Below are 24234 nucleotides of genomic sequence, written 5' to 3' on the forward strand. Positions count from 1 at the left end.
GAAAGACACAGAGTCCAGGAGCAGCTGGGTTCGACTGGGAACGGTGGGTACAGAGAGAGATGGGTTCGGGACACAAGATTTTGAGGCAAGCACAGAGATGAGGCATTCGGCTTTGTCACGTGTGGTGTCAACTGTGTAGCCGTTTGAGGTAAGGGAGGGGATGGAAGGGGAACAAACACCAGAAACAGATTTGGACCATACGCCACCAGGATTTGCAGGAGGGAGACAGGTTTGAGAAGTCAGGCTTGAGAGCAGAGAGATATTGTTTCCTGGCTCTCCTGAGGGTAGACACACACTTATTCTGTCGTTTACCAAGTGATTTCTCTGAAACCTGATACAGCCCTTCTTTTCAATGGTCCGCTCAGTCTTAGAATTTTCGATTTTGGATCAGGGGGCCTCCCTGGGGATCAGGGCGCTCCCAGTGGGGTTCCACCAAATCAGCAAAGGTCTGAACTACAACCTCAAGAGATGACTGTCAACCCCCTTGGGGCGATTTTTACATATTTGAGCCACCCACAATAATTCTGGAAGCATATATTCGATGATTTGCACTCGAGTCACTTACCTCTTGCTTTGCATATGAACAGCTCGATTTAATATGGCATGGAACTTCAGCTGAGCAGTCATAACTCATAAAAATGTGTTGAGCTGTTATTATCCTCCATGCAAACATTTGTTATATCAAATAGCCATTAAAATAATGAGTAGTTATGTGATTTTCTTCAATCTAATTAATTGGATCTATCACAAGGTATTTTAAATTGGTTGGATCTATCACAAGGTATTTTAAATTAGTTGGATCTATCACAAGGTATTTTAAATTAGTTGGATCTATCACAAGGTATTTTAAATTCGTTGGATCTATCACAAGGTATTTTAAATTAGTTGGATCTATCACAAGGTATTTTTAATTAGTTGGATCTATCACAAGCTATTTTAAATTAGTTGGATCTATCACAAGGTATTTTTAATTGGTTGGATCTATCACAAGGTATTTTTAATTCGTTGGATCTATCACAAGGTATTTTAAATTAGTTGGATCTATCACAAGGTATTTTAAATTAGTTGGATCTATCACAAGGTATTTTAAATTAGTTGGATCTATCACAAGGTATTTTTAATTAGTTGGATCTATCACAAGGTATTTTAAATTAGTTGGATCTATCACAAGGTATTTTAAATTAGTTGGATCTATCACAAGGTATTTTAAATAATAGTTGGATCTATCACAAGGTATTTTAAATTAGTTGGATCTATCACAAGGTATTTTAAATTAATTGGATCTATCACAAGGTATTTTAAATTAGTTGGATCTATCACAAGGTATTTAAACTACAAGTAAAGACCGTACATGGTCTTGTGTGCCTTACAGCATGAGAAGATATAGATAGATAATAATAATAATAATAATAATAACAAGCGTTACGCCTAGGTCCCCCGTCGGTGAAGTGATGTGAGTTGACAAAGTGGAAGACGCAGAAAACATGCTATGATATGATAGTTCGCTCACAAGGTTCAGACATACGTGGAGGCGGCCATCTTGGATTTTGACGTGGCGACCCAATTTGCAATAGCGTTCTTCCTTATGCCGAGATACACCCACACACCAAATTAGAAGTTGGTACTTCGCTTATTTTTCAAGATATTCATCTCACAAGGTTCAGACATACATGGCGGCGGCCATCTTGGATTTTGACGTGGCGACCCAATTTTCAATAGCGTTCTTCCTTATGCCTAGATACACCCACACACCAGATTAGAAGTTGGTACTTCGCTTATTTTTCAAGATATTCATCTCACAAGGTTCAGACATACATGGCATCAGACATACATGGCGGCGGCCATCTTGGATTTTGACGTGGGTTGCACCCACACATCAAATTTGAATGCGGTCCTTCGCTTACACATGCACGCACGCACGCACGGATGGACGGACACACGGACGGGGGGGAAAACAATAGTCCCCCTTTCGCTCCGCTGTGCGACGGGGGACAATAAAGGAGTCTTATATAGCCCCATCAAGCAGAGTAAACGACCCTCATGGCGCTTTACATTATCATGCGAACGCACACACACTGCACACACATACACAAACATACACACACACAGACACACCTTCACTCTTGCCCTATTCCTCTCCCTCCCCATTCAAAACCAACAGATATGTACTCCCCCTCCTCCTCCCCTCCCTCCCCCGCACATGTACACAGACATACTCTCGATCTCTGTCCCACCTCAAACCAAAGGGAAAACAGGACTTAGACTTTGAAAGACTTGTGAAACAGATAGGTTTTGAGGGAGTTTTTAAATGCAGGAAGAGAGTCAACATGTCGAACAGAGGAAGGCAAGTCATTCCAGAGCAGAGGTGCAGCAAAGGAAAAGGATTTCTCGCCAAACGACTTGGTGCTGGTGCGCGGCGGCTCTAAGGTCATAGAGTCGTCGCTTGAACGAAGCCGTCGCCGAGGTTCATAGAGAGTGAGCAAATCGGAGAGATAGTGAGGTCCCGTTCCACACAATGATTTATAACATAGTGTGCAAATTTTGTATTGCACACGAGCAGAGACAGGCAGCCAGTGTAAAGATTCAAGGAGCGGAGTAACATGGTCAGACTTCTTCGCCTTACAGACAAGACGAGCGGCAGAGTTTTGAACCTTTTGTTACTTATCCAAGAGAAACTGAGGGCAGCCAGCACACAAAGAATTACAATAGTCTAGCCTTGAGAAGACAAGGGCACAGACCAGAGTTAGAGCAGCTTGAGGAGTAAGAAAGTGGCGAATGGATGCGATCTTTCACAGCTGAAAGTATGCTGATTTGCAAGTTTGAAGTACTTGCTTGGAAAATGTCATGTTACAGTCGAAAACCACACCAAGGTTCTTGGCCGACGAAACAAAGCTTACATCGGTTTCACCAACATGAATAGTGGTAGGAAGTGAACATTGTAGAGGACATCTGTGCGATCTTACAATCATAGACTCTGTTTTAGCATCGTTCAGCTGAAGTTTGTTTTGGGTCATCCACGCCTTCACGTCGGCAATACAGCCTTCTAACACTTCAACGGTGGGCACGATTTGTTGAATCGTGCTTCCTTTGTACAGCTGATTGTCATCCGCAAAGGCGTGGTGATCAACTGAATGTCTGGCAACAAGATCAAATAGAGGCTGAGTGTACAAAAGAAAGAGGATAGGTCCCAGGACTGAGCCCTGGGGAACGCCAAAGGAAAGCGGAGAAGGCGCTGATTTCTGGCCAGTAAGATAGGACATCAGCCAAGAAAGGGGAGTACCAGTTATACCAAATGTGATTTCAAGACGACGAATTAAGACACTATGGTCAATCGTGTCAAAGGCGGCAGACAAGTCCAAAAGAGCAAGAACGGAAACCTTATCACAGTCAAGAGAGGTCAGAAGATCATTGGTTATTCTTAGGAGAGCGGTCTCGGTGCTATGGCCTGGTCTATATGCTGACTGGCGGGAATTGAAAAGATTATTTGAAACTAGATGGTCATTCATCTGTGATAGCACAATTCTTTCTGTGATCTTTGACAGGAAAGACAGGTTGGAGATAGGACGGTAATTTTTCATGTCGTTAAGGTCAAGGGTATGCTTTTTAAGAAGTGGTTTAACAAGAGCTTGCTTAAAGAGAAGCGGAAATGAACCCGTAGTCAGAGAATCATTGATGACTGCATTAATAAATGGGAGGAGGGTGTCCAAACACTCAGTAAACAAATCGGTGGGAAGGGGGTCAAGATCACATGTTTTTGTGTTTGACTCGAGGATTGTAGATTTGACAATTTCCTCAGTAACAGGAGTAAACGAACTAAGAAGTCGTCCGTGAAAGCAGTGTTCAGCATCATCGAAGGAAAGGAGTGACTGCTTGTCGAGATTGTTTCTTATTGACTGAATTTTATTGTGAAAGAAATGCAGGAAGCGTTGGGATAGTTCGTTTTGAGGAAACACAGTGGGAAGAACTGAATTATTTTTGGTGGCAAACAGACGGTTGGTAATGCTGAAGAGTTGCTTGCAGGAGGAGCTCCTAGTAATCCGATCAGAAATATATGACGTTTTTGCTTTCAGAATGATTTTTATGACGTGTCTTTTAGCTATGTTATACAACTGTTTATGGACTGTGAGGCCAGTCTTCAGCCACTGTCTCTTGGCACGTCGTCGTTCCTTTTTGGCAGCCCTGACTTCGTTGCTGACTGCGCTGAACCACGGAGTACTCCTGCGTCTGCGAACGGCGCGCCGTGTCGCTGTAGCATGACAGTCCAACGCTGTGCGGAGGCAACAGTCGAGGTCTTCTGCAGTGACATAGGAACGGCCAGAGAGACGGGTGTGAAGGTCCTCTTTAAAGGCGGAACGGTCGATGGCACGAATGTTGCGGGCAGTGATGAAGGTGGGCTGAAGACGAGGAACAGCAATACTCAGGTGGCTGGTGACACAAAAGTGGTCGGAGGTGATAGCAGAGGTCATATGACGTGGACTGCACCAACTGATCATCGCATCTGTGCACTAACCAATCCAGGATGTGTCCTTTAACCTGTGTAGGTTGGGAGACAGACTGAGACAGACTAAAAGTAGAAAGGAGGTCAATGATCTTTGAAGTGAGAGGATGTTGTGGTTGGTCGTAGTGGACGTTGAAATCTCCAAGAATCAAGACGAAACCAGGAAGAGTATTGCAGTGGTCGAGCAGATTAGGAAGCTGGGTCACGAACATAGAGTCAGTAAGCTTGTTTTTCCGGTTAGGTGGAGGTCGGTAGAGGCAGAAGAAATGAAGAGTGTTTTCTGACAGAGTGAAGGTGACATGGGCTAGCTCGTAGGATGAATGGTCGAACGAAAAAGTCGTGGTGAAGGAGACAAAGGGAGAGAAGTTGTCTCTGTAAATAACAGCCACGCCCCCACCCCTAGAGGAGCGAGGAAATGACTGCAGGGTGTATCCAGGTGGGGTGAGAGCACACCTTGCTTCGTCGCCGCTGGGTCGGAGCCAAGTTTCAGTCAGAAAAAACACGTCGATATCGTTATCTTGAATAAAAGAGGTAATTTTGGTTCGCTTGTCAGGACTACTTACAGACTGAGCGTTGAATAAGGCGAGAGACAGGTCAGAACGGTGTTGTTTTGGTGCTGTGTATGTTCTACAGGGATAGATGAGGTTATTGAAGTTGACAGGGGACACTTTTTCGCAGGAATTATTAAAATGTGGGCCGGGCCGTCGCTGGTCGCGAAGAGAAATCACAATCGGTATTTTTCTCTGCTTTCTCCTCCCGCCTCGCTTTGTGCGTTTTCTCGGGAGACCAACGCCGATTTCAAGTTCTCTGAGGCCTGACACGAGTCCAGGAGTCAATCGAGTGGTGTTGTTTAAAGACAAAAGTTTTTGCCGGGTGTAGCGAATAGGCCTCGGGATAGAGGAGTTAGAGCGGATGGTCGAGCTCGGTACATGCAGCGGTGCGTGCAGAGGTGGGGCGTGCGATATGCCGGGCGATGGGGTGTGCGATGGGACGAGCGGTGGGGCGTGCGATGGGGCGTGCGATGGGCCGGGCGATGGGACGAGCGGTGGGTCATGCGATGGGGCGTGCGATGGGACGAGCGGTGGGGCGTGCGATGGGCCGGGCGATGGGACGAGTGATGGGGCGGGCGATGGGGCGAGATGGGGAAAAGGACTGTCTTGTTGAGAGGCGCACACCGGGGCTGCGTGAGGCTCAACGAAAAAACATGGCGGGTACTTACAGTTCGAAATTTTCAACTTGGTGGCGAGTAAAAACCAAAGTACTGCAAATCTCACGGGCAGACACGCCGCCATAAGCCAGGAAACGAAACGGGGATCCATCACAATCATTCACACAAAGCACAACACGACAGCACACGCTAAATCCAACAGAATCAATCAAATACACAGGACGACCCCAGCATCTCCAGAAACTGGCAGGTATTGGTACTTATACGGCTAACATCAAGCAAGGAATTTTGCTAATTTATCAGCACACAAGAGCATACTCTTATTCAGAGGATACGGTGGACTCTTAAAGTCCCCAACCTACAGTAAATGCAGACTGCACAGTCGGCCTTATGTCAACGTCTGAAAGACATCATCCTCACTAATGCATCACCCCACTGCTGGAAATTCATACAAAATTGTGATGCTAAAGGAAAATGTTGGAGTTTTGCATCTTTCTTTGCAAAATATTCATAAAGCACATAATGGATGATGGTATCATTTTCGTGAAAGGATTCATCACTATCTCGATAGTAGTGGAGCTCACAGGTTCATTGAAGGATTATAAGTGAAAGCGTTTACACATGTTGGTGGCAATGACGTTCACGTAGTTATAAATTTATAAAGGCTTCAGAAAGCTCAATTATGGGTTTTGAGAGACACAAAGTTACCTCAGTCACCCTAATTCGCACTGTCTTCACATTATTACTCATCATTCAGTGGCTTGGACACTGAAAAAAATCTAGGAAGTTGTTTGCTAATATTCATAATTATATTGGGGAAAATATTGAAGAATCATTTCTTGCCTAATTACTGTGCGTTATATCCATTTTCATCAGTGTGTTCCCCAGTGCTGATTCTATTTTCAAGACTGAAAATGCATCTCTTTCATTTCCATAAAAGTTTTGTTTTGCAAACTAGTAAAAGCCACTTCATCTGAAGAACAGAAACATTGTGCAGGTAGAATAATTATTGATCAATCCATAATCAAACCATGCCATTGTCTAATTGGCTTGTGCCACTGCTTTGCCTATTTGTGTGTAACACAGGGTGAGAGAGGACCATCAGGTCCCACAGGACTTGATGGAGGACCAGGTCCTCCTGGCTTACAAGGCAACCAAGGTCCTCCAGGATCCAGAGGCAGCAGAGGATCACCGGTGAGCCATACAACGATAGCCATACACATGAATCTACATTGAAACTTCATTTTATACAGACAAGTTGCCTGTGCCCACACGGGATTCTAAACAGGGTAGGCATGGAATTGGCAAAAATGCAAATGGATTCTTCTGTCATCGAGTCGGCAAGCTGGGAGCAACAATTCACATTTATTACCACATCTGATGCAATTTAAATTCTCTAATTGTGGTGAGGTGCTCCATTTGAAACTGTTTGTTCGATATATGCAGCTTTTTAATGCCTAGGATCCGTAATAAAAAATTGCATCGGTGTCAAAGGCAGTGACAAATTGTAAATTAATAGTAGGATTCCACAATGCAAAATTAACATTTAACTTGTTTATCGAAAAGAAAACTCTAATATAATACAACAACATGCATTTTAAGGCCATTTTCCCTGCTAGAGCGGGGGTTAGCCTTGCGGTCCCCATGACAATCTTCTCCATTTTGCCATATTTTCTGCATCTCTCCTTGTTAACCCCCTTGCCCGCATTTCTTCTTCCACCATCTTTAGCCAAGTCTTTCTCGGTCTTCCCCGTCCTCTACTTCCTTCTACATTAACTTCCATCACTCTTCTCAACCAGTCACTTTCATCCTTCCTCAACATATGACCAAACCATCTCAACCTGTTCCTCTTCACAGCATCAATCACAGGCAATATTCCCATCATCGTTCGCAATTCATCATTTGTCTTCCTCTCTCTCAACGATACTCCGCACATCCATCGAACCATTCGCATTTCCACCCTTTCCAGCCTTCGTTGCTGCTCTACGTTCATTACCCATGTCTCGCTCCCATAAATCATAACACTTCTCACACATGCAGCATACACCTTTCCCTTCAGCTTCAGCGACACTCTCCTCCTCATCAGCACGCCACTCAGTTCCCGAAACTTCTTCCATGCATATCTCACTCGAGCAACCGTTGCCGAGTCTGATCCACCTTCTCCATTCAGCATGTCTCCGAGGTAGCAAAATGTTTTCACACCTTCCAGCTTCACGCCGTCTCCAAGATCCAACTCAACATTTCCTCCATCTGCAGCTCCCTCTGTGCACACCTTACATTTGAATGTAGCTGCCACACTGGTAAATGACCCTCTCAGACCACTACATTTTTGATGAACCCACTCAGCGCACATTGTACATTGAATGGAGTTCACTCCGACACCCTTCCTGCACACAGCACACGGCCACTTCCCAGTTCTAATATAATAAAACTCTAATATAATGAAGTATTCAAATCATTTAACTAAAAGAGAAAAACAAAACAGATGTGTTCACACATTAATTTTTGCAGGTGAATCACATTGCTGCAGTTCCCCAAGCCTCCCAGGAATGAAGGAAATATAAAAAGAATAAATAAAACTATCAATATTATGCTCAATCTGTGTCAAATATTAAAGATGCACTCAACTGGTGTGCCTGATAAGCTGGCCACAGAATGCAGCAATTCTTCTTATTCTCCCCTCTTCTCTTCCTTTTCTCCATTTGAATTATCCCAACCTGGTTCTCCCACCCACTCTCAATGCATACATAAGAAATATGGGAGGGGGGGGGGGGGAATGGGGTGAAAAGCTTTTTCCCCAAATGCTAAGGCATGATCCTGTGCCATTGAACTCAACACAGATGTTAGTCTTTTTGTTTACTTTCCAGCCAGTGTCGCAACGTTTTCCCAATGTTGGGTGAGTTTTCTGATGCATTTGGAAGATGTGTTTTTGCCTCCAGCATGCAGTTTGAAAAGGAGAATTTTTTGGCTGACCCTAGCGAAATAAATAGCTATAATGGCAATTTGAAAACTAGAACGGCACTCAGTGGAGAGCATACCTCCACCAGGTGAACAGTTTATGTTTTGTATTCCAGAGTAGACCAGAAAATTACAATACAGAACTAGAACGCCACTCAGTAGAGCGCATACTCCCGCCGTGGGTCAAGTTGGAATAGTACGATTTCACAAAAGTTTGAGGGAGTAGTTCAGTGACAACACAAGACAAGACAACACAAGACAGACACTGCACAGATATATATTTAGAATATATAGAAGATAATGTTAAAAACAATAAGGCAATATCACTTACATTTTCGGATTCAGCGTTCAATTCTATATAAGTGAGTGTTTTTTGAGGCATGTGTGACTTCAAATAAAATTGTAAGCCAGGAAAAACGTTCGTTTCATTCCTTCGGGATACAACATATAAAACTGGCCCAAACGTCAAAACAAAACTCGCTCATTTTAAGTCGTACAAGCTAATGCGACCACTCATTCTTCTGGGAAGAATCCCTTGCACATGCTGGTCACACTTATAAGTCACCTAAGTCTTTATAAGTTCATCAAATACTGACACCGCGAATGACATTCCCTGAGGTAAATGTTGATATTTCTTCTAAGGTAAAAAAAACAACAAAAAAAAAACAGTTTTAAAGCATTATACGTATCAAACGATACATTTTATGAAACGGGGAAACTTAATACACACTTTGGTGTTTTTAAAATGACAGAATATGTCTTTATTAGAAAGAAAAAAATGAACATTGAAGACGACGCCACGAAAAAATACACCGCTCTAACGCATAACCACGAGTTTAAACTACATTTACAACAAATATGAAAACTATTTTCATATCACAATGTTAAATATAGAATATATAGAAGATAATGTTAAAAAAAAAATGAGCCCTATCTTCCAATGGTAAACAATCCTTCAAAAAATTCCTGGATCCAGAATAATATCCTGAGCTTCACCAAAAACTAATCAATTCTTCCTTATCCCAAAGGCAATCATCCCACCAACTTTCATCCAAATCCGTTCAGAACTTTTCCAGATATCGTGGTCACAAACACACGAACACACACACACACACACACACACACGGACGGACACGATCGAATGCAATACTCCCTGGCGGGAGTAATTACATTTAATCAAAATCATCCGTCCACAACTTTTTTGAGATATCCTGCTATGTATAGTTTTTGGCCCTATCTCCCAACGGTGAAATCTCACTTAAAAAATTATACTAGTCGGCTCTGAATCCGGATCCTCACCAAAATTGAATCGATTCGTCCTTGTCACACACCCAACTGGTCCTCCAAGTTTCGTTCAAATCCATCCATAACTTTTTGAGATATCCTGCTATGTATCGTTTTTGGGCCCATCTCCCAATGGTGAAGAATCACTTTTTAAAATTCTAGTAGCCGAATCCGGATCTTCACCAAAATCTAATAATTACGTCTTTGTCATATATGCTTCATCTCTGCCAAATTTCGTCCGAATCCGTACACAACTTTTTGAGATATTTTGTTCACAAGCAGACAGACAGACAGGGGTGAAAACATAACCTCCATCCACCTTTGGTGGCGAAGGTAATTGGGTCAGATCGAAAAAAACAGCAAATAAGCTGCACCTGAGTTGTCTTTATGAGTGAAGAAAAACCTTCGCTATCGACAAATGTAGAGGAACAAGGTTAATGCAAAGTTTCTCCAGCAAATACTGGTTAATAATAAATAGACCTGATAACAAAGCCTGAATTTCAAAAAACGTTTACAACTATCTAACAACTATTTCGTTAAACAAGTCCAGTTTCCCTTCATTTCGAAGGAGATTAATTTGTTTTTACTCCCCGGAGAAACAAGTGCATGATCTTTAATGACGTCATATGAATAGTAAAGTTATCCACAAGGTATAGGATAACTATACCTCATAAATCATATAAATAAATCATAAATAAATCATCACCCTCCCATGCTCTATCCTCTAAATGCTGACCCGTTAATACAAGGATCACTTCAGTGATGATTCTATGCTGCAGTTTCTGTTAAATCTTTGAAATTACCTGCTATGTTACTCAATTTCCCAAGTGAGGACATTTTTCCAAATCCAAATTTGAGGAGGCAGCACATACCATTCATAAATTATTTGTGATGACTAGGCTAGCACCAGTGTTGAACTGACAAACTCACAGGCTTCGAGTCGATGCTCTAACCGCAATGCCATTGAGTCCATTGTACTGTTGTTGTTGTGCCTTTTGTGGATTTTATGAGTAACTAGAACGACGTCGATCGATATGCCTCCGCCCACATTATTACATCATTATAATACTTGTACAAAGTTTGATTTAAATTCCTTCAACTGTTCTCAAGTATCACATTATATCACATTGTTCACATCACATTGTTCTCAAGTACTCTGACCTTTGACCTCTTGACTGCCAAATCGAATCAGTTTATCTTTGCATCATAATATATAATTATACCAAGTTTGGTGAAAATCCCATGACTGGTTCACATGTTAGCTCAGTAACAGAATTTTTACCTGACAGGACATTTGACCTTTGACCTCTTGACCCCAAAATCTAATCAGTTCATCTTTACCTCATTATACATACCTGCACCAAGTTTGACTAAGATCCCTTCAGCTGTTCTCAAGTTATTGTGGTAACAAAAACCTACCATGGACAAACGGTCAGACGGATGGACAACCTGAAAACATAATGCCTCCGGTGACCATCAGTGGAGGCATAAAAAATACATTTTAGGCCATTAGGCCCATCAAGTCTGTGCAATCATCCCAATATCCATAAGTACCACCCTATCCCCACTATTTCTAAAGACTTATCAAACTCAATTTTATAACTCTTTACTGTTTCTGCTGTCACTGCATTTCCAGGGACACATTTATCTTGTTCTTAAAATGGGTGACAAAATTTGGTAATTCAAGAGACAAAATTTGGTTATATACATGACAAATTGTCATGCACATAAACATTATGCACATTTATGTCAGTGTCATGTCAGTCAGTATCTGGAGAAAGCATTCGATAGGGTTCCATGAGAAGTAGTGACATGGGCATTGAGGAAGTTAGGAGTGGAGGAATGGTTGATCAGAGTAGTGATGGCAATGTACAAAAGAGTGCGCACAGCTGTAAGGACGAAGGACGGGAACAGTGGTGAATTTGAGGTGAAGGTGGGAGTGCATCAGGGGCCGGTACTACGTCCACTGCTATTTGTAGCTGTGATGGAGGTGCTGGCTCAGAACGTAAAGGAGGGTTTACCATGGGAGTTGTTGTATGCAGATGATCTGGTGTTGATTGCGGAAAGTATGGATGGACTGAAGGAAAAGATGAACAAGTGGAAGGAATGTATGGAGACAAAAGGTCTGAAGTTGAATATCGGAAAGACGAAGGTGATGGCAAGTGGTAAAGCATGTGGTGAAGTGGAAAGAACTGGGAAGTGGCCATGTGCTGTGTGCAGGAAGGGTGTCGGAGTGAACTCCATTCAATGTACAATGTGCGCTGAGTGGGTTCATCAAAAATGTAGTGGTCTGAGAGGGTCATTAACCAGTGTGGCAGCTACATTCAAATGTAAGGTGTGCACAGAGAGAGCTGCAGATGGAGGAAATGTTGAGTTGGATCTTGGAGACGGCATGAAGCTGGAAGGTGTGAAAACATTTTGCTACCTCGGAGACATGCTGAATGGAGAAGGTGGATCAGACTCGGCAACGGTTTCTGGAGTGAGATGTGCATGGAAGAAGTTTCGGGAACTGAGTGGCGTGCTGATGAGGAAGGGAGTGTCGTTGAAGCTGAAGGGAAAGGTGTATGCTGCATGTGTGAGAAGTGTTATGATTTATGGGAGCGAGACATGGGTAATTAACGTAGAGCAGCAACGAAGGCTGGAAAGGGTGGAAATGCAAATGGTTCGATGGATGTGCGGAGTATTGTTGAGAGAGAGAGGAAGACAAATGATGAGTTGCGAAAGATGATGGGAATAGAACCTGTGATTGATGCTGTGAAGAGGAACAGGTTGAGATGGTTTGGTCATGTGTTGAGGAAGGATGAAAGTGACTGGTTGAGAAGAGTGATGGAAATGAATGTAGAAGGAAGTAGAGTACGTGGAAGACCGAGAAAGACTTGGCTGAAGATGGTGGAAGAAGAAATGCAGGCAAGGGGGTTAACAAGGAGAGATGCAGAAAATAGGGCAAAATGGAGAAGATTGTCATGGGGACCGCAAGGCTAACCCCCGTTCTAGCAGGGAAAAAATGGCCTTAAAATGCATGTTGTTTGTTTGTTGTATGTCAGTGTCATGACACGTGGTCAGTGTGCTCCTTTCGTTAAATTTATTATTTCTTACTGCAAACCTCCGAACTGGTGATCAGCAGGGCAGAGACAATGTGTTAGTGTGGTGGACGACACTTGTTACTAAGAGGTCGTGTGGCAAGTGCTGTGATGGGACTTGATCTGTGCGCTGTTACCTCATCTATCTCTATATGTATGTATGTCTGTATGTATGTATGTATGTCTGTATGTGTATATACAGTCACGTGAATAAGTAAGTACAGTACACCCCATGTAAAGTTTTGACTTTATCAACATATTTCAACATACAGCTATTTGATCTTCATTTCAACAATATTGGTAAATAAAGGTGATATAATATAACAAATATCATGAAACATTTACATTTTGTAGCCCATTGTATTATTTAAATAAACATAAATGCAAATTTTGCATGTGGAAAAAGTAAGTACACCCTTGGCTCTAATAGGTGGTATTGCCCCCTTTGGCAGAAACAACCTCAAGTAGGCGTTTCTTATAACTGTCTACCTGTCTCTGACATCGACTGGGAGAAATTTTTGCCCACTCCTCCATGCAGAATTATTTAAGCTGTGCGATGTTTGAGGGGTTTCTTCCATGCACAGCTCGTTTCAAATCCCCACACAACATCTCAATGGGATTTAGATCCGGGCTTTGACTTGGCCATTCCAGAACCCTCCATTTCTTTCTTTTCATCCATTCCTTGGTGGATTTACTGGTATGTTTAGGGTCATTGTCATGTTGCAAGGTCCACCTTCGGTTGAGCTTCAACTTCTCCGACAGATGGCCTCACATTATCCTCAAGCACCCTCTGGTACAATGAAGAATTCATAGTGGATTCTATAATGGTGAGCTGCCAAAGCCCTGATGCAGCAAAGCTGCCCCAAACCATAATATTTCCACCACCATGCTTTACAGTTGGTATCAGGTTCTTGTGGTCAAATGCTGTCTTTGGTTTTCGCCAAACATGTCTTCTGGTACTGTGGCAAAATAGCTCTACCTTTGACTCATCTGTCCAGAGCACATTGTTCCAGAAGTGCTGGACTTTGCCGGGGTGTTCTTTGGCAAACTTTAGTCTTGCCCTGATGTTCTTTCTAGACAGCAAAGGTTTCCTCCTGGCACACCTCCCATGTAGATCAAATTTGTGCAGCCTCTTTCTAATGATAGACTCGTGCACTTTGACATCAACAGTGGCAAGAGCTACCTGTAGGTCCCGTGATGACATTCTGGGGTTCTTCGAGACCTCTTTCAGCATCTTGCGGTCTGCTCTCGGGCTGAACTTGCTGGGGCGGCCTGGCCTGAACAAGTTGGCAGTTGTTTGGAATCTTCTCCACTTGCAGATGATCTTCCGGACAGTCGAATGATTGATTTCAAATTGTTTGGAGATCTTTTTAAATCCCTTCCCAGACTCGTAGGCATCTATAACCTTCTTTCTGAAGGCCTCAGAAAGCTCTTTTGATCTCGGCATGGGGACGCCGCACACTTCAACAACAAAGAGCAAACCAAACTAAATGTCTGCGGTTTAAATAAGACAGGTTCCTCCAAGATCCTCTCTAACGATGTTCTAATAATTTGCACCTGAGCTGGTGCACTTGATTCTAATTTTAGGTATTTGAAGTAGTGATAAATGTAGGGGTGTACTTACTTTTTCACGTGACTGTACATATATATTCCTCATCAACCATTTTGATGGAGTGCTTGCTTGAGTGCTTAAGCCACTTGGCGAGTGCTCTTCAAGCTGATTGGTAATGGAACAAACCCCGGTACTTGCAGGGGTGTGCTCAGTTACCAATTGTTTTATTTTTGTCCCCCGTTGCACCGCGGAGCGAAAGGGGGACTATGGTTTTCCCCTGTGTCCGTGCATGCGGGCGTGCGTGCGTGCATGTGTGCGTGCGTAAGCGAAGGGCCGAATTCCAATTTGTTATGTGGGTGCAACCCACGTCAAAATCCAAGATGGCCACCGCCATGTATGTCTGACGCCATGTATGTCTGAACCTTGTGAGCGGGATATCTTGAAAAATAAGCGAGGTACCAACTTCTAATTTGGTGTGTGGGTGTATCTCGGCATAAGGAAGAAACCTATTGAAAATTGGGTCGCCACGTCAAAATCCAAGATGGCCGCCGCCATGTGTATCTGAACCTTGTGAGCGGAATATCTTGAAAAATAAACGAACTATTAACTTCTAATCTGGTGTGTGGGTGTATCTACGCATAAGGAAGAACGCTATTGAAAATTGGGTCGCCACGTCAAAATCCAAGATGGCCACCGCCATGCATGTCTGAACCTTGTGAGCGGAATATCTTGAAAAATTAGCGAAGTACCAACTTCTAATCTGGTGTGTGGGTGTATCTATGCATAAGGAAGAACGCTATTGAAAATTGGGTCGCCACGTCAAAATCCAAGATGGCCACCGCCATGCATGTCTGAACCTTGTGAGCAGAATATCTTGAAAAATTAGCAAAGTACAAACTTCTAATCTGGTGTGTGGGTGTACCTAGGCATAAGGAAGAAAGCTCTTGAAAATTCGGTCGCCACATCAAAATCCTAGATGGCCGCCACCATATATATGTCTGAACATTGTGAGCGAAATATCTTGAAAAATAAGCGAAGTACCAACTTCTAATCTGGTGTGTGGTTGTATCTATGCATAAGGAAGAACGCTATTGAAAATTGGGTCACCACGTCAAAATCCAAGATGGCCACCTTGCGGCTTCAACTTTGTCAACTCACATCACTTCACCGACGGGGGACCTGGGCGTAATGCTTGTATGCTCTGAATCAGGTTCTCCTCAGGGATTTGCCTGTATTTGGTTCCATTCATAGTTCCCTCTATCCTTACAAATCTCCCAGTCACTGCCACTAAAAAGCATCCCCATAGCATGATGCTGCCATCACCATGCTTCATGGTCGTGTTACGTGGTCCTCCCGGTAACTACCTGGTCTTGGTGACCCCCGGGCCGTGGGAGGACCCCGCCAGAAAGATCTCTGATTTATATGCGTTCGTAATGCAATCAATATGAAAGACACAAACAATTCAGGTCAATAAGCAACCCCACACCAAGGATCCGGATTAATTAATAATATATTCTCAATCCATCAACAACAATCAACAATCAATCCGCAATATTACTAAGATGGCCATCTCATATATTTCTCCATTTCCCCACTCACGATCCCTCAATGGTCACTGTCCCTCACAATGTCTCTGGGCCCCTCCAGACCAAGGTGAAGGTCGACTTCTCCGCACACAGGCGGTTGAACGGACCCCTGGCTGACGTGCTCCAAACGTGCACGTCGCGTACCGGGAACAGCTGCTGCAGCGCACACCTCCTTGCAAAGCAAAGCGGGCAAAGCAAAGCACGGCTCGCAAAGCGCGCGAGGCCCAAGGTGCGACCCGTACGCGTCCTTGTAGACGTTGAGGCGAACTGTGCCGGACGCTTGGTTCCGTGCGCGAACCCACGGCAACTTGACGCGTAACCGGTAATTACCCCGCGCAGGTAACTCCTCTCGCCAGACGGGCTTTCAAACGCAGCGTTCCCCACGCTGCTCAATATCGACACCGCTCGCGTCGGAGCTGGGCGATGAGCAGAAGATGGCCGCCTTCTCCAGGACCTCGTGTCTCTCTTTTCTTCTCCCGGTTCACTATCCCTTCCGGTCTCCTGTTATCCGGAGCCTCTCTAACCATTTAACCACAACAACCTTTAATAGAATAAACATTAATAAGCAATGACATGAATAGTAATTCACCTAAATCCGGGAGCCGTAACAGTCGGGATGATGTTAGATGGGTGATGAGCTGTGCTCAGTTTCCACCTGCATTCATGCCACAGAGTTCAATTTTCATCTCATCAGACCACATAATCGCTTGCCTCATGCTCGCAGTCTTCAAGTGCCTTTTTTGCAAACTCCAGGGGCGCTGTCATGTGCCTTTCTCTCAGAAGTTGCTTCCGTTTAGCCACTCTCCCATAAAGCCTTGATTTGTGAAGTGCTGCAGAGACTGTTGTCCTTCCGGCAGGTTCTCCCATCTCAGCCAAGGAACTCTGTAGTTCTGTCAGAGTGGTCATTGGTCTCTTGGTCACCTCCTTGACCAAGGTGCTTCTTGCCTGGTTGATCAGTTCGGTCGGATGGCCAGCTCGAGGAAGAGTCTGAGTAGTTCCGTATTCTTTCCATTTCCTAAAGATGCAGCTCACTGTGCTCTTGGGAACTTTCAACACTCTAGAAATTGTTTTATACCCTTCCCCAGATCTATGCCTCCTCACAATTATATATTTTCTGCTCTGAAATGTTTCACAAGAGTTTCTGCTCTGACATGCACTGTCAACTGTGGGACCTCATATAGAAAGGTGTATTTCTTTCTAAATCATGTCTAACCAATTGTATTGGCCACAGGTGGACTTCAATCAAGTTGTAGAGACATCTCAAGGATGATCAAAGGAAACTGGATGCACCTGAGCTCAATTTGTTGTGTCATAGCAACTAGGGTTCAATACTTCACTACTTCCGTTTTTAGTTTTTTATGTTCAATACTTCAGTTTTTAATTTTAAATTAATGTGTAAAAATTTTCAGAATTTTTTTTTTAATACTTTTGACATTATGGGTTATTATGGGTTATTATGTGCAGATCAGTGACAAAAATCTCAATTTAATCCATTTAAATTCAAGCTGAAACAAAACTATGTGAACAGGTCAAGGGGTGTTAATACTTTCGAGACCTACCTGTCAGTAAATATATATACATAGACACACATGCTGACAGATAAGTCTAGAGTTCCGCGACTCATCTCTGAACTGTCTAACCTGTGTTTGAATTTCGACCCAGCTGAAAACTGGCATTCCGAAGTTTCACAGGCAGGGTGATGCATCAATGTGTGTGCCGTCCCTTGGATGGATGATGTTAAACTGGGCGACCTCTCTGCTGACATTAGCTAGTGGATGTTAAAAATCCCGGTGTCCTTCGTGAAGAGTAGGCGAGCTATTGCCAACACCCTGGGCAAATTCAAAATTCCTTCCCTGACTACTGCTGGGAAAGAAATGGCAACCCATCCAGTGTTGCCCTTGCCAAGAAACTCCTTCGGCAGTACTGACGCTCTCTAAGGAGTATGGTACATACTGTATTATCATCATTATTATTATATACTCGATTACTCACACACTACCGGTCAAAAGTTTTTGAACACCTCAATTTTTCGTTTTTATTGAAATTTACGCAGTTTAATGTCTCAATGTACTCTGAAATTAAGCATAGAACAAATAAACAATAGGAGATAAAAAAGAAATCATAGAATCATTTTGTTTAACTAAATTTAATTAAAATTTTTGACTTGGCAAAGTAGCCACATTTTGCAGATATAACCGCCGAATACACCCGTGGCATTCTTTCTACAATGGAAATGAAATATTGTTCGGGAAGTTCTTCCCAACACTGTTGCAGAAGTTCCCACAAATGTGTTGCACTTGTAGGTTGCTTTGCTTTCACCCTTCTGTCCAGTTCATCCCAAACCAGCTCGATGGGGTTTAAGTCTGGAGACTGTGCTGGCCATTCCATGATTTGAAGCCTACCGTCTTGTTCTTTTCCTCGAAGGTAGTTTTGACATAGCCTGGAGGTGTGTTTAGGGTCATTATCTTGCTGTAGGATGAACCCCTGACCAACTAGGCATATACCAGAGGGTATTGCATGGCACTGCAAAATGCTGTGGTAGCCCTTTTGGTTCAGGGTGCCAGTCAGTCTGTGCAAGTCGCCGACTGGATCCAGCAAAAGAGCCCCAGACCATCACGCTCCCTCCTCCATGTTTGACAGTTGGTGTCACACACTGAGGAACCATCCTTTCGCCTACTCGACGGCATACAAAAACCCTGCGTGATGAACCAAAGATTTCTAATTTTGATTCATCGGTCCATAAGACCTTCTTCCAGTCTTCAGTAGTCCACTGGCGGTGCTTCATGGCCCGGGCAAGCCTCTTTTTCTTAGTTTGCAATCTTGGCAATGGCTTTCTTACTGCCACTCGACCTGTCAAACCTGCAGCTTGAAGTCTTCTCTTCACAGTTGAAACTGAGACTTGCTTACTTCGACCAGTGTTAAGCTGTGCTTGAAGCTGTTGTCCTGTGAGCCGCCTATCACGCAAGCTGTTGACTCTCAGAAACTTGTCTTCTGATTCTGTTGTGGATTTGGGTCTGCCAGACCTCTTCCTGTCAGAGTTTCCTCCAGTTTCCAATGTACTACTTCCTGCAGTGCAATATTGTCCAAATAAGGCTTCAGAAGGTGTAATAACAGTCTGTTCCAATACTGCTTTTATACAGACAGGGGGTTTGTAATCAAGTAATCAGCAGAGGTTGGGACACCTGTAGGAATTGTTTGCATCAACTTTCAAGGCTTAAATTACTTACATTGCTGCAGAACAGCTGTAAGTTGTTAACCCATTACTTGTTCCCTGAAGAAGTTCTTTTATTTTTACAATATAACTGCAATTTACATTATTTTCCCATTTTTGCTAACCTAAACTTTATTTTTAACCTCGAGCAGTTTACTGCTTACCTTTGTACCATTTCAGGTTATTCACTGGACTTGAATTGCTTATATTTCAATAAAAACTGGAAAAATTGAGGTGTTCTAAAACTTTTGACCGGTAGTGTAGTTAGGAAGAAAATATGTAAATGTGTTTTTATTTATTTTCCAATATTCTTATTATTTCTTTTTTTTTGGCATGTGTTAGACTTTTGTGACGTCTAGCACATGCCAAAAAATGAATATCTCATTTGAAAAACCTTTAGAATTTGCCAAATAAGCCTACTACTTTGTGCCATTGACGAGCCATTAATAGTAATAAGCCATTGACATTGTGTCAAAGCTGACAATTTAGAGTTATTCTTGAACAGCTTTGCTTTCTGTCATTGTACAACAACATCACATTATCAATTTATGATTGGGAATCCAATTTGCAGGGAGAGAGATGTAAAAATGGATGTAACATTATGATCATACTTGGAATGTTGAATTAACATTGTTTACACTCGTACTTTGTGAGGTACAAATTGTATATTGATTGCTCTGATTTCCTTTAAGGGATACCCCGGCATAATTGGAGCACCCGGCGAAGAAGGCATCCCTGGATATTCGGTAAGGACACGCTTCTGTGCTATATTGAAGCACAGCTTTCTGTCCAGCATAAAAAGTTGTGATTACATGGTAGGCCTTATACAAGCATTGTCCATCCACGATTTTCTCTTCAAAGCTCAACTCTGAAATGTTTGTTTTTGGATTTGATTTGTAAGAAAACTGCATACAACTCCCTCTGTAGTTTGGTACCAGCAGGGGGGTTGGTGTATTGATGTCTATGCCATTTGACTTTGAGAATGTAAAGTTGTCTGTCTCATTTGCACCTAGTTTATGTACATCAAAGTCCACAAAAGCATACAAATATTAGTGTATGAGTCGGCCCAGCAGACGGGACGCCCAGTTCGATTGGTCTGTCGAGTACAAATTATTGGATAGAAGATAGAGTTGGTGCCGCCAAAGTATCATTATGTGAAGGATACACTGATTGGTTTGCCATTGCATTTCCAGGGGAGGACTGATGAGGTAGAATTTGAGATATTTCCAGTGCACTGAACGTCCATAAGAATATATTAGCATCACATCGAAAATATTTTAACTGCAGTTATAAAAAGATAAACAATGATGTTTTAACATCATGTTTTTTTCCCCTTAGGGACATCTTGGCCCACCTGGTCTGCAAGGACCTGCCGGTCCAAAGGGGTTGAAGGTGAGAAGAGGGGTGGTTGTATGAAGGGTGGTTGTAAAGTCAGGTCAGATGATTTTTTTTACAGATGATGCTTGCAGTAATTACACTGATCTCCCTTTCCAATTTTGACCTTAACGATCAGCTCAAGTGTGTATGACTGTATACACATTAATTAGCAAGTGATGGCTCGACTGAAAGTTCTGCTGGTGCTTTGCATTCATTAGCAAGTGATGGCTCAACTGAAAGTTCTGCGAGTGCTATACATTCATTAGCAAGTGATTGCTCAACTAAAAGTTATGCGAGTGCTTTACATTCATTAGCAAGTGATGGCTCAACTAAAGGTTCTGCTAGTGCTTTCCATTCATTAGCAAGTGATGGCTCAACTAAAGGTTCTGCTAGTGCCTTCCATTCATTAGCAAGTGATGGCTCAACTAAAGGTTCTGCTAGTGCTTTCCATTCATTAGCAAGTGATGGCTCGACTAAACGTTCTGCTAGTGCTTTCCATTCATTAGCAAGTGATGGCTCGACTAAACGTTCTGCTAGTGCCTTCCATTCATTAGCAAGTGATGGCTCAACTAAAAGTTCTGCTAGTGCTTTCCATTCATTAGCAAGTGATGGCTCGACTAAACGTTCTGCTAGTGCCTTCCATTCATTAGCAAGTGATGGCTCGTCTAAAAGTTCTGCTAAGGCTTGACATTTATTAGCAAGTGATGGCTCGACTAAAAGTTCTACGAGTGCTTTCCATTAATTAGCAAGTGATGGCTCGCTAAAGGTTCTGCAAATGCTTTACATTCATTAGCAAGTGATGGCTCGACTAAAAGTTCTGTGAGTGCTTTCCATTAATTAGCAAGTGATGGCTCGACTAAACGTTCTGCTAGTGCCTTCCATTAATTAGCAAGTGATGGCTCGACTAAAAGTTCTGTGAGTGCTTTCCATTAATTAGCAAGTGATGGCTCGACTAAACGTTCTGCTAGTGCCTTCCATTAATTAGCAAGTGATGGCTCGACTAAACGTTCTGCTAGTGCCTTCCATTCATTAGCAAGTGATGGCTCGACTAAAAGTTCTGCTCGTGCTATACATTAATTAGCAAGTGATGGCTCGATTAAAAGTTCTGCTTGTGCATATCGCTATAACTTGAAGGAATTCATGCATGACAGCTATCTAGTAAACATGAAATGTAATCTTTGTAGATTGTACTTAAAACCTATTCTGCCACGAATCAAACCTATACTAAACAACTCTGATGTGAGAAAGTTTCTAAATCAAGTATCCTTTAAATAGATATGTGGCATAATGGTTGGAGCGTCTGCTCTGAGCCTGATCAATTGGCGGATCGATTTTGACCTTGGCCTCATCACACCAAAGATTTAAAAGATGGTGGGAGTTGCTTCTTTGTGTGATGCTCAGCATTTAAGAAGAATAGATCATGGACAAGCAATCATAGGTTATTAGTTTGGCAAACATGGGGAAGAGGAAATTTCTCCTTAATTGCGCCATTATAAATGCGCGGATATTATGTGACGTCAAAATAATCGTAATGGCGTCGCTCGTATCCAGAATGTCCCAGGAAGTGATGTCTCTTCCCCCAAGCTCATTCGCTGGGTTGTCAATGTGTGTGTGTTCCAGCTTCTCGTGTGAGCTGCTAAAGGGATAACTTTGTCAATCCATGACAAAACGGAATGTTTTTCATTCATTCCATTTTGCCATTTATTTTGGAAGCCTCACGAGCATGACGACTCTGCCAAAACATGTAAAAGCAAACTGTTATTTGTATTTTTCAAATCGTATATAAAGAAAAAACAGTATTGTTACCATTATTATTATCTCCGTCACCGAATGTGGACCGAAGTTATGTTTTCACCCCTGTCTGCCTGTCTGTGAGCAGGATATTTTAAAACGTCATGGATTCATTCAGACGAAACTTGGTGGACAAGTTGATTTTGTGACGAGGCCAAATTCTTTTATAATCTTTTATAATTTATAATTGTAATTATTTTATATCCAGAAATCAAAGCTCACAAAGCTAACCTATTATAGCTTCCAATGTTCAATAGGTTAATGTTTATTCTGTTTACATAATTTGGTCTTTTACAGGGTGAACCTGGTGAACCTGGAGCAAGATATGGGCCTCCAGGACCACCTGGACTCCCAGTAAGTGTAAACAAACAAACCAATGCCTGGATCTTTGTAACAAATTATGTAATCCTATTTTACTCTGTGAGACTGTTATCATTCTTTCTTACCAGCATGTCTGTTTTCATTTTATTTTTAACTGACAGGGTCCTTCTGGAAAAACTGGAGGGAAGGGGGAGCCTGGCGACACAGGCTACCCTGTACGTGATGCAAAACCAACAAACAGGCCATACATTTTCACAACTCGTTCCAAAAACTACCTCTATCCCTCTTGTAAATGACTTTCGTATTTACTCTTGAACGTTTGATGAGCTCTCTAAGGAAGTATTTTTAATGCACAAATGCAAAGCCTCAACTTAATTCGGCTGTCACATATTCCACGTTGTTTACTCTCAGCATTTTTTAGCACGGTTCTGTTTACTGCATGCTAACTTTGTTGCTTTTCCTTGGGAAATAGTAATGACAGAACGGTTTGGAAATCTCATTTCGAGAAGGTTCCCAAGGAAAAGCGACAAAGTTAGCATTACTATCATCGTTCATGATTGACTATTGGACCGGGAGTAAATGACCAGTTCCACCTATCGGTTGCATTGTTACGTGTCGATCGCTTCGCCGTGTCGCTCATGCAGCACCCATGCACATTAGGGCAGGAATTTGGAATTTAGTTAGGGTGCCGGCAATAAACCCACCCACTATCTATCTATAATTCCAGTAATCTCTGTATGTCTGTATGTCTGTGACCGCTGTTTCTCGACAACCACGGGTCCGATATACTTGAAACTTGCCAGGTATATTGCTGGGGACCCGAGGATGTGCCTTTTCAAGGTTTCATATTAATCGGACAAGTAGTTACCGAGCTATGGCGATTTAGCCGTTCGCCGTTCGCTTTGGCTTTGCGAATGGACCAAACCATTCATGTAAATAGAGGGGGGGGTTCTGTGGTCGTTCGCTTTGGCTTTGCGAATGGACCAAACCATTTCATGTAAATAGAGGGGGGGGTTCTGTGGTCGTTACTGCCACGCGGTTTGGAATGTTTTTCCGAACGGGCACCCACGTACGGGCACGTCCTAGTTGGTCAAAAGACGAAGAGTTTACCCTTCGATGACTTTGGGCTTGGGCCTCCAGCTAATGTTGGTATATTTGCCATCCACCAGCTCAACAGCAGAACTGTTCTCTCCCAGGATAATAGAGCGACAAAGGGACTGCAAGAATGGTGCTTTGTGATTATTGATTTGACAAAATGATTTGCACTCCTTCAAAGTTCATGAAAAATAAGCTTTGTCACTAATCACAAAAGTTCCAAAGTATGATACTGTCAATGGTCTCAAAAATTAACTCCTGACCAGGCGTTCTTAATAAAATATATCTGCCTGTGTCGAGGCTCAAGAAAAAG

General features: G+C 42.7%; 1 protein-coding gene across 1 annotated transcript in view; it reads left to right on the plus strand.

The window, feature by feature from the left end:
* The window catches only part of LOC137433187 (uncharacterized), a 275834-nt gene that overhangs the window by 175879 nt on the left and 75721 nt on the right, over nucleotides 1-24234 (plus strand). Inside the window, exons 35-39 of the mRNA XM_078783996.1 lie at nucleotides 6753-6860; nucleotides 20030-20083; nucleotides 20676-20729; nucleotides 22803-22859; nucleotides 22988-23041. Of these exons, the coding sequence (XP_078640122.1) occupies nucleotides 6753-6860; nucleotides 20030-20083; nucleotides 20676-20729; nucleotides 22803-22859; nucleotides 22988-23041 (327 nt within the window). The remainder of the gene's footprint in view (nucleotides 1-6752; nucleotides 6861-20029; nucleotides 20084-20675; nucleotides 20730-22802; nucleotides 22860-22987; nucleotides 23042-24234) is intronic.

This window comes from Myxine glutinosa, chromosome 8 (assembly GCF_964187855.1).
Source record: "Myxine glutinosa chromosome 8, kmMyxGlut1.1, whole genome shotgun sequence".
Taxonomy (NCBI): Eukaryota; Metazoa; Chordata; class Myxini; order Myxiniformes; family Myxinidae; genus Myxine; species Myxine glutinosa.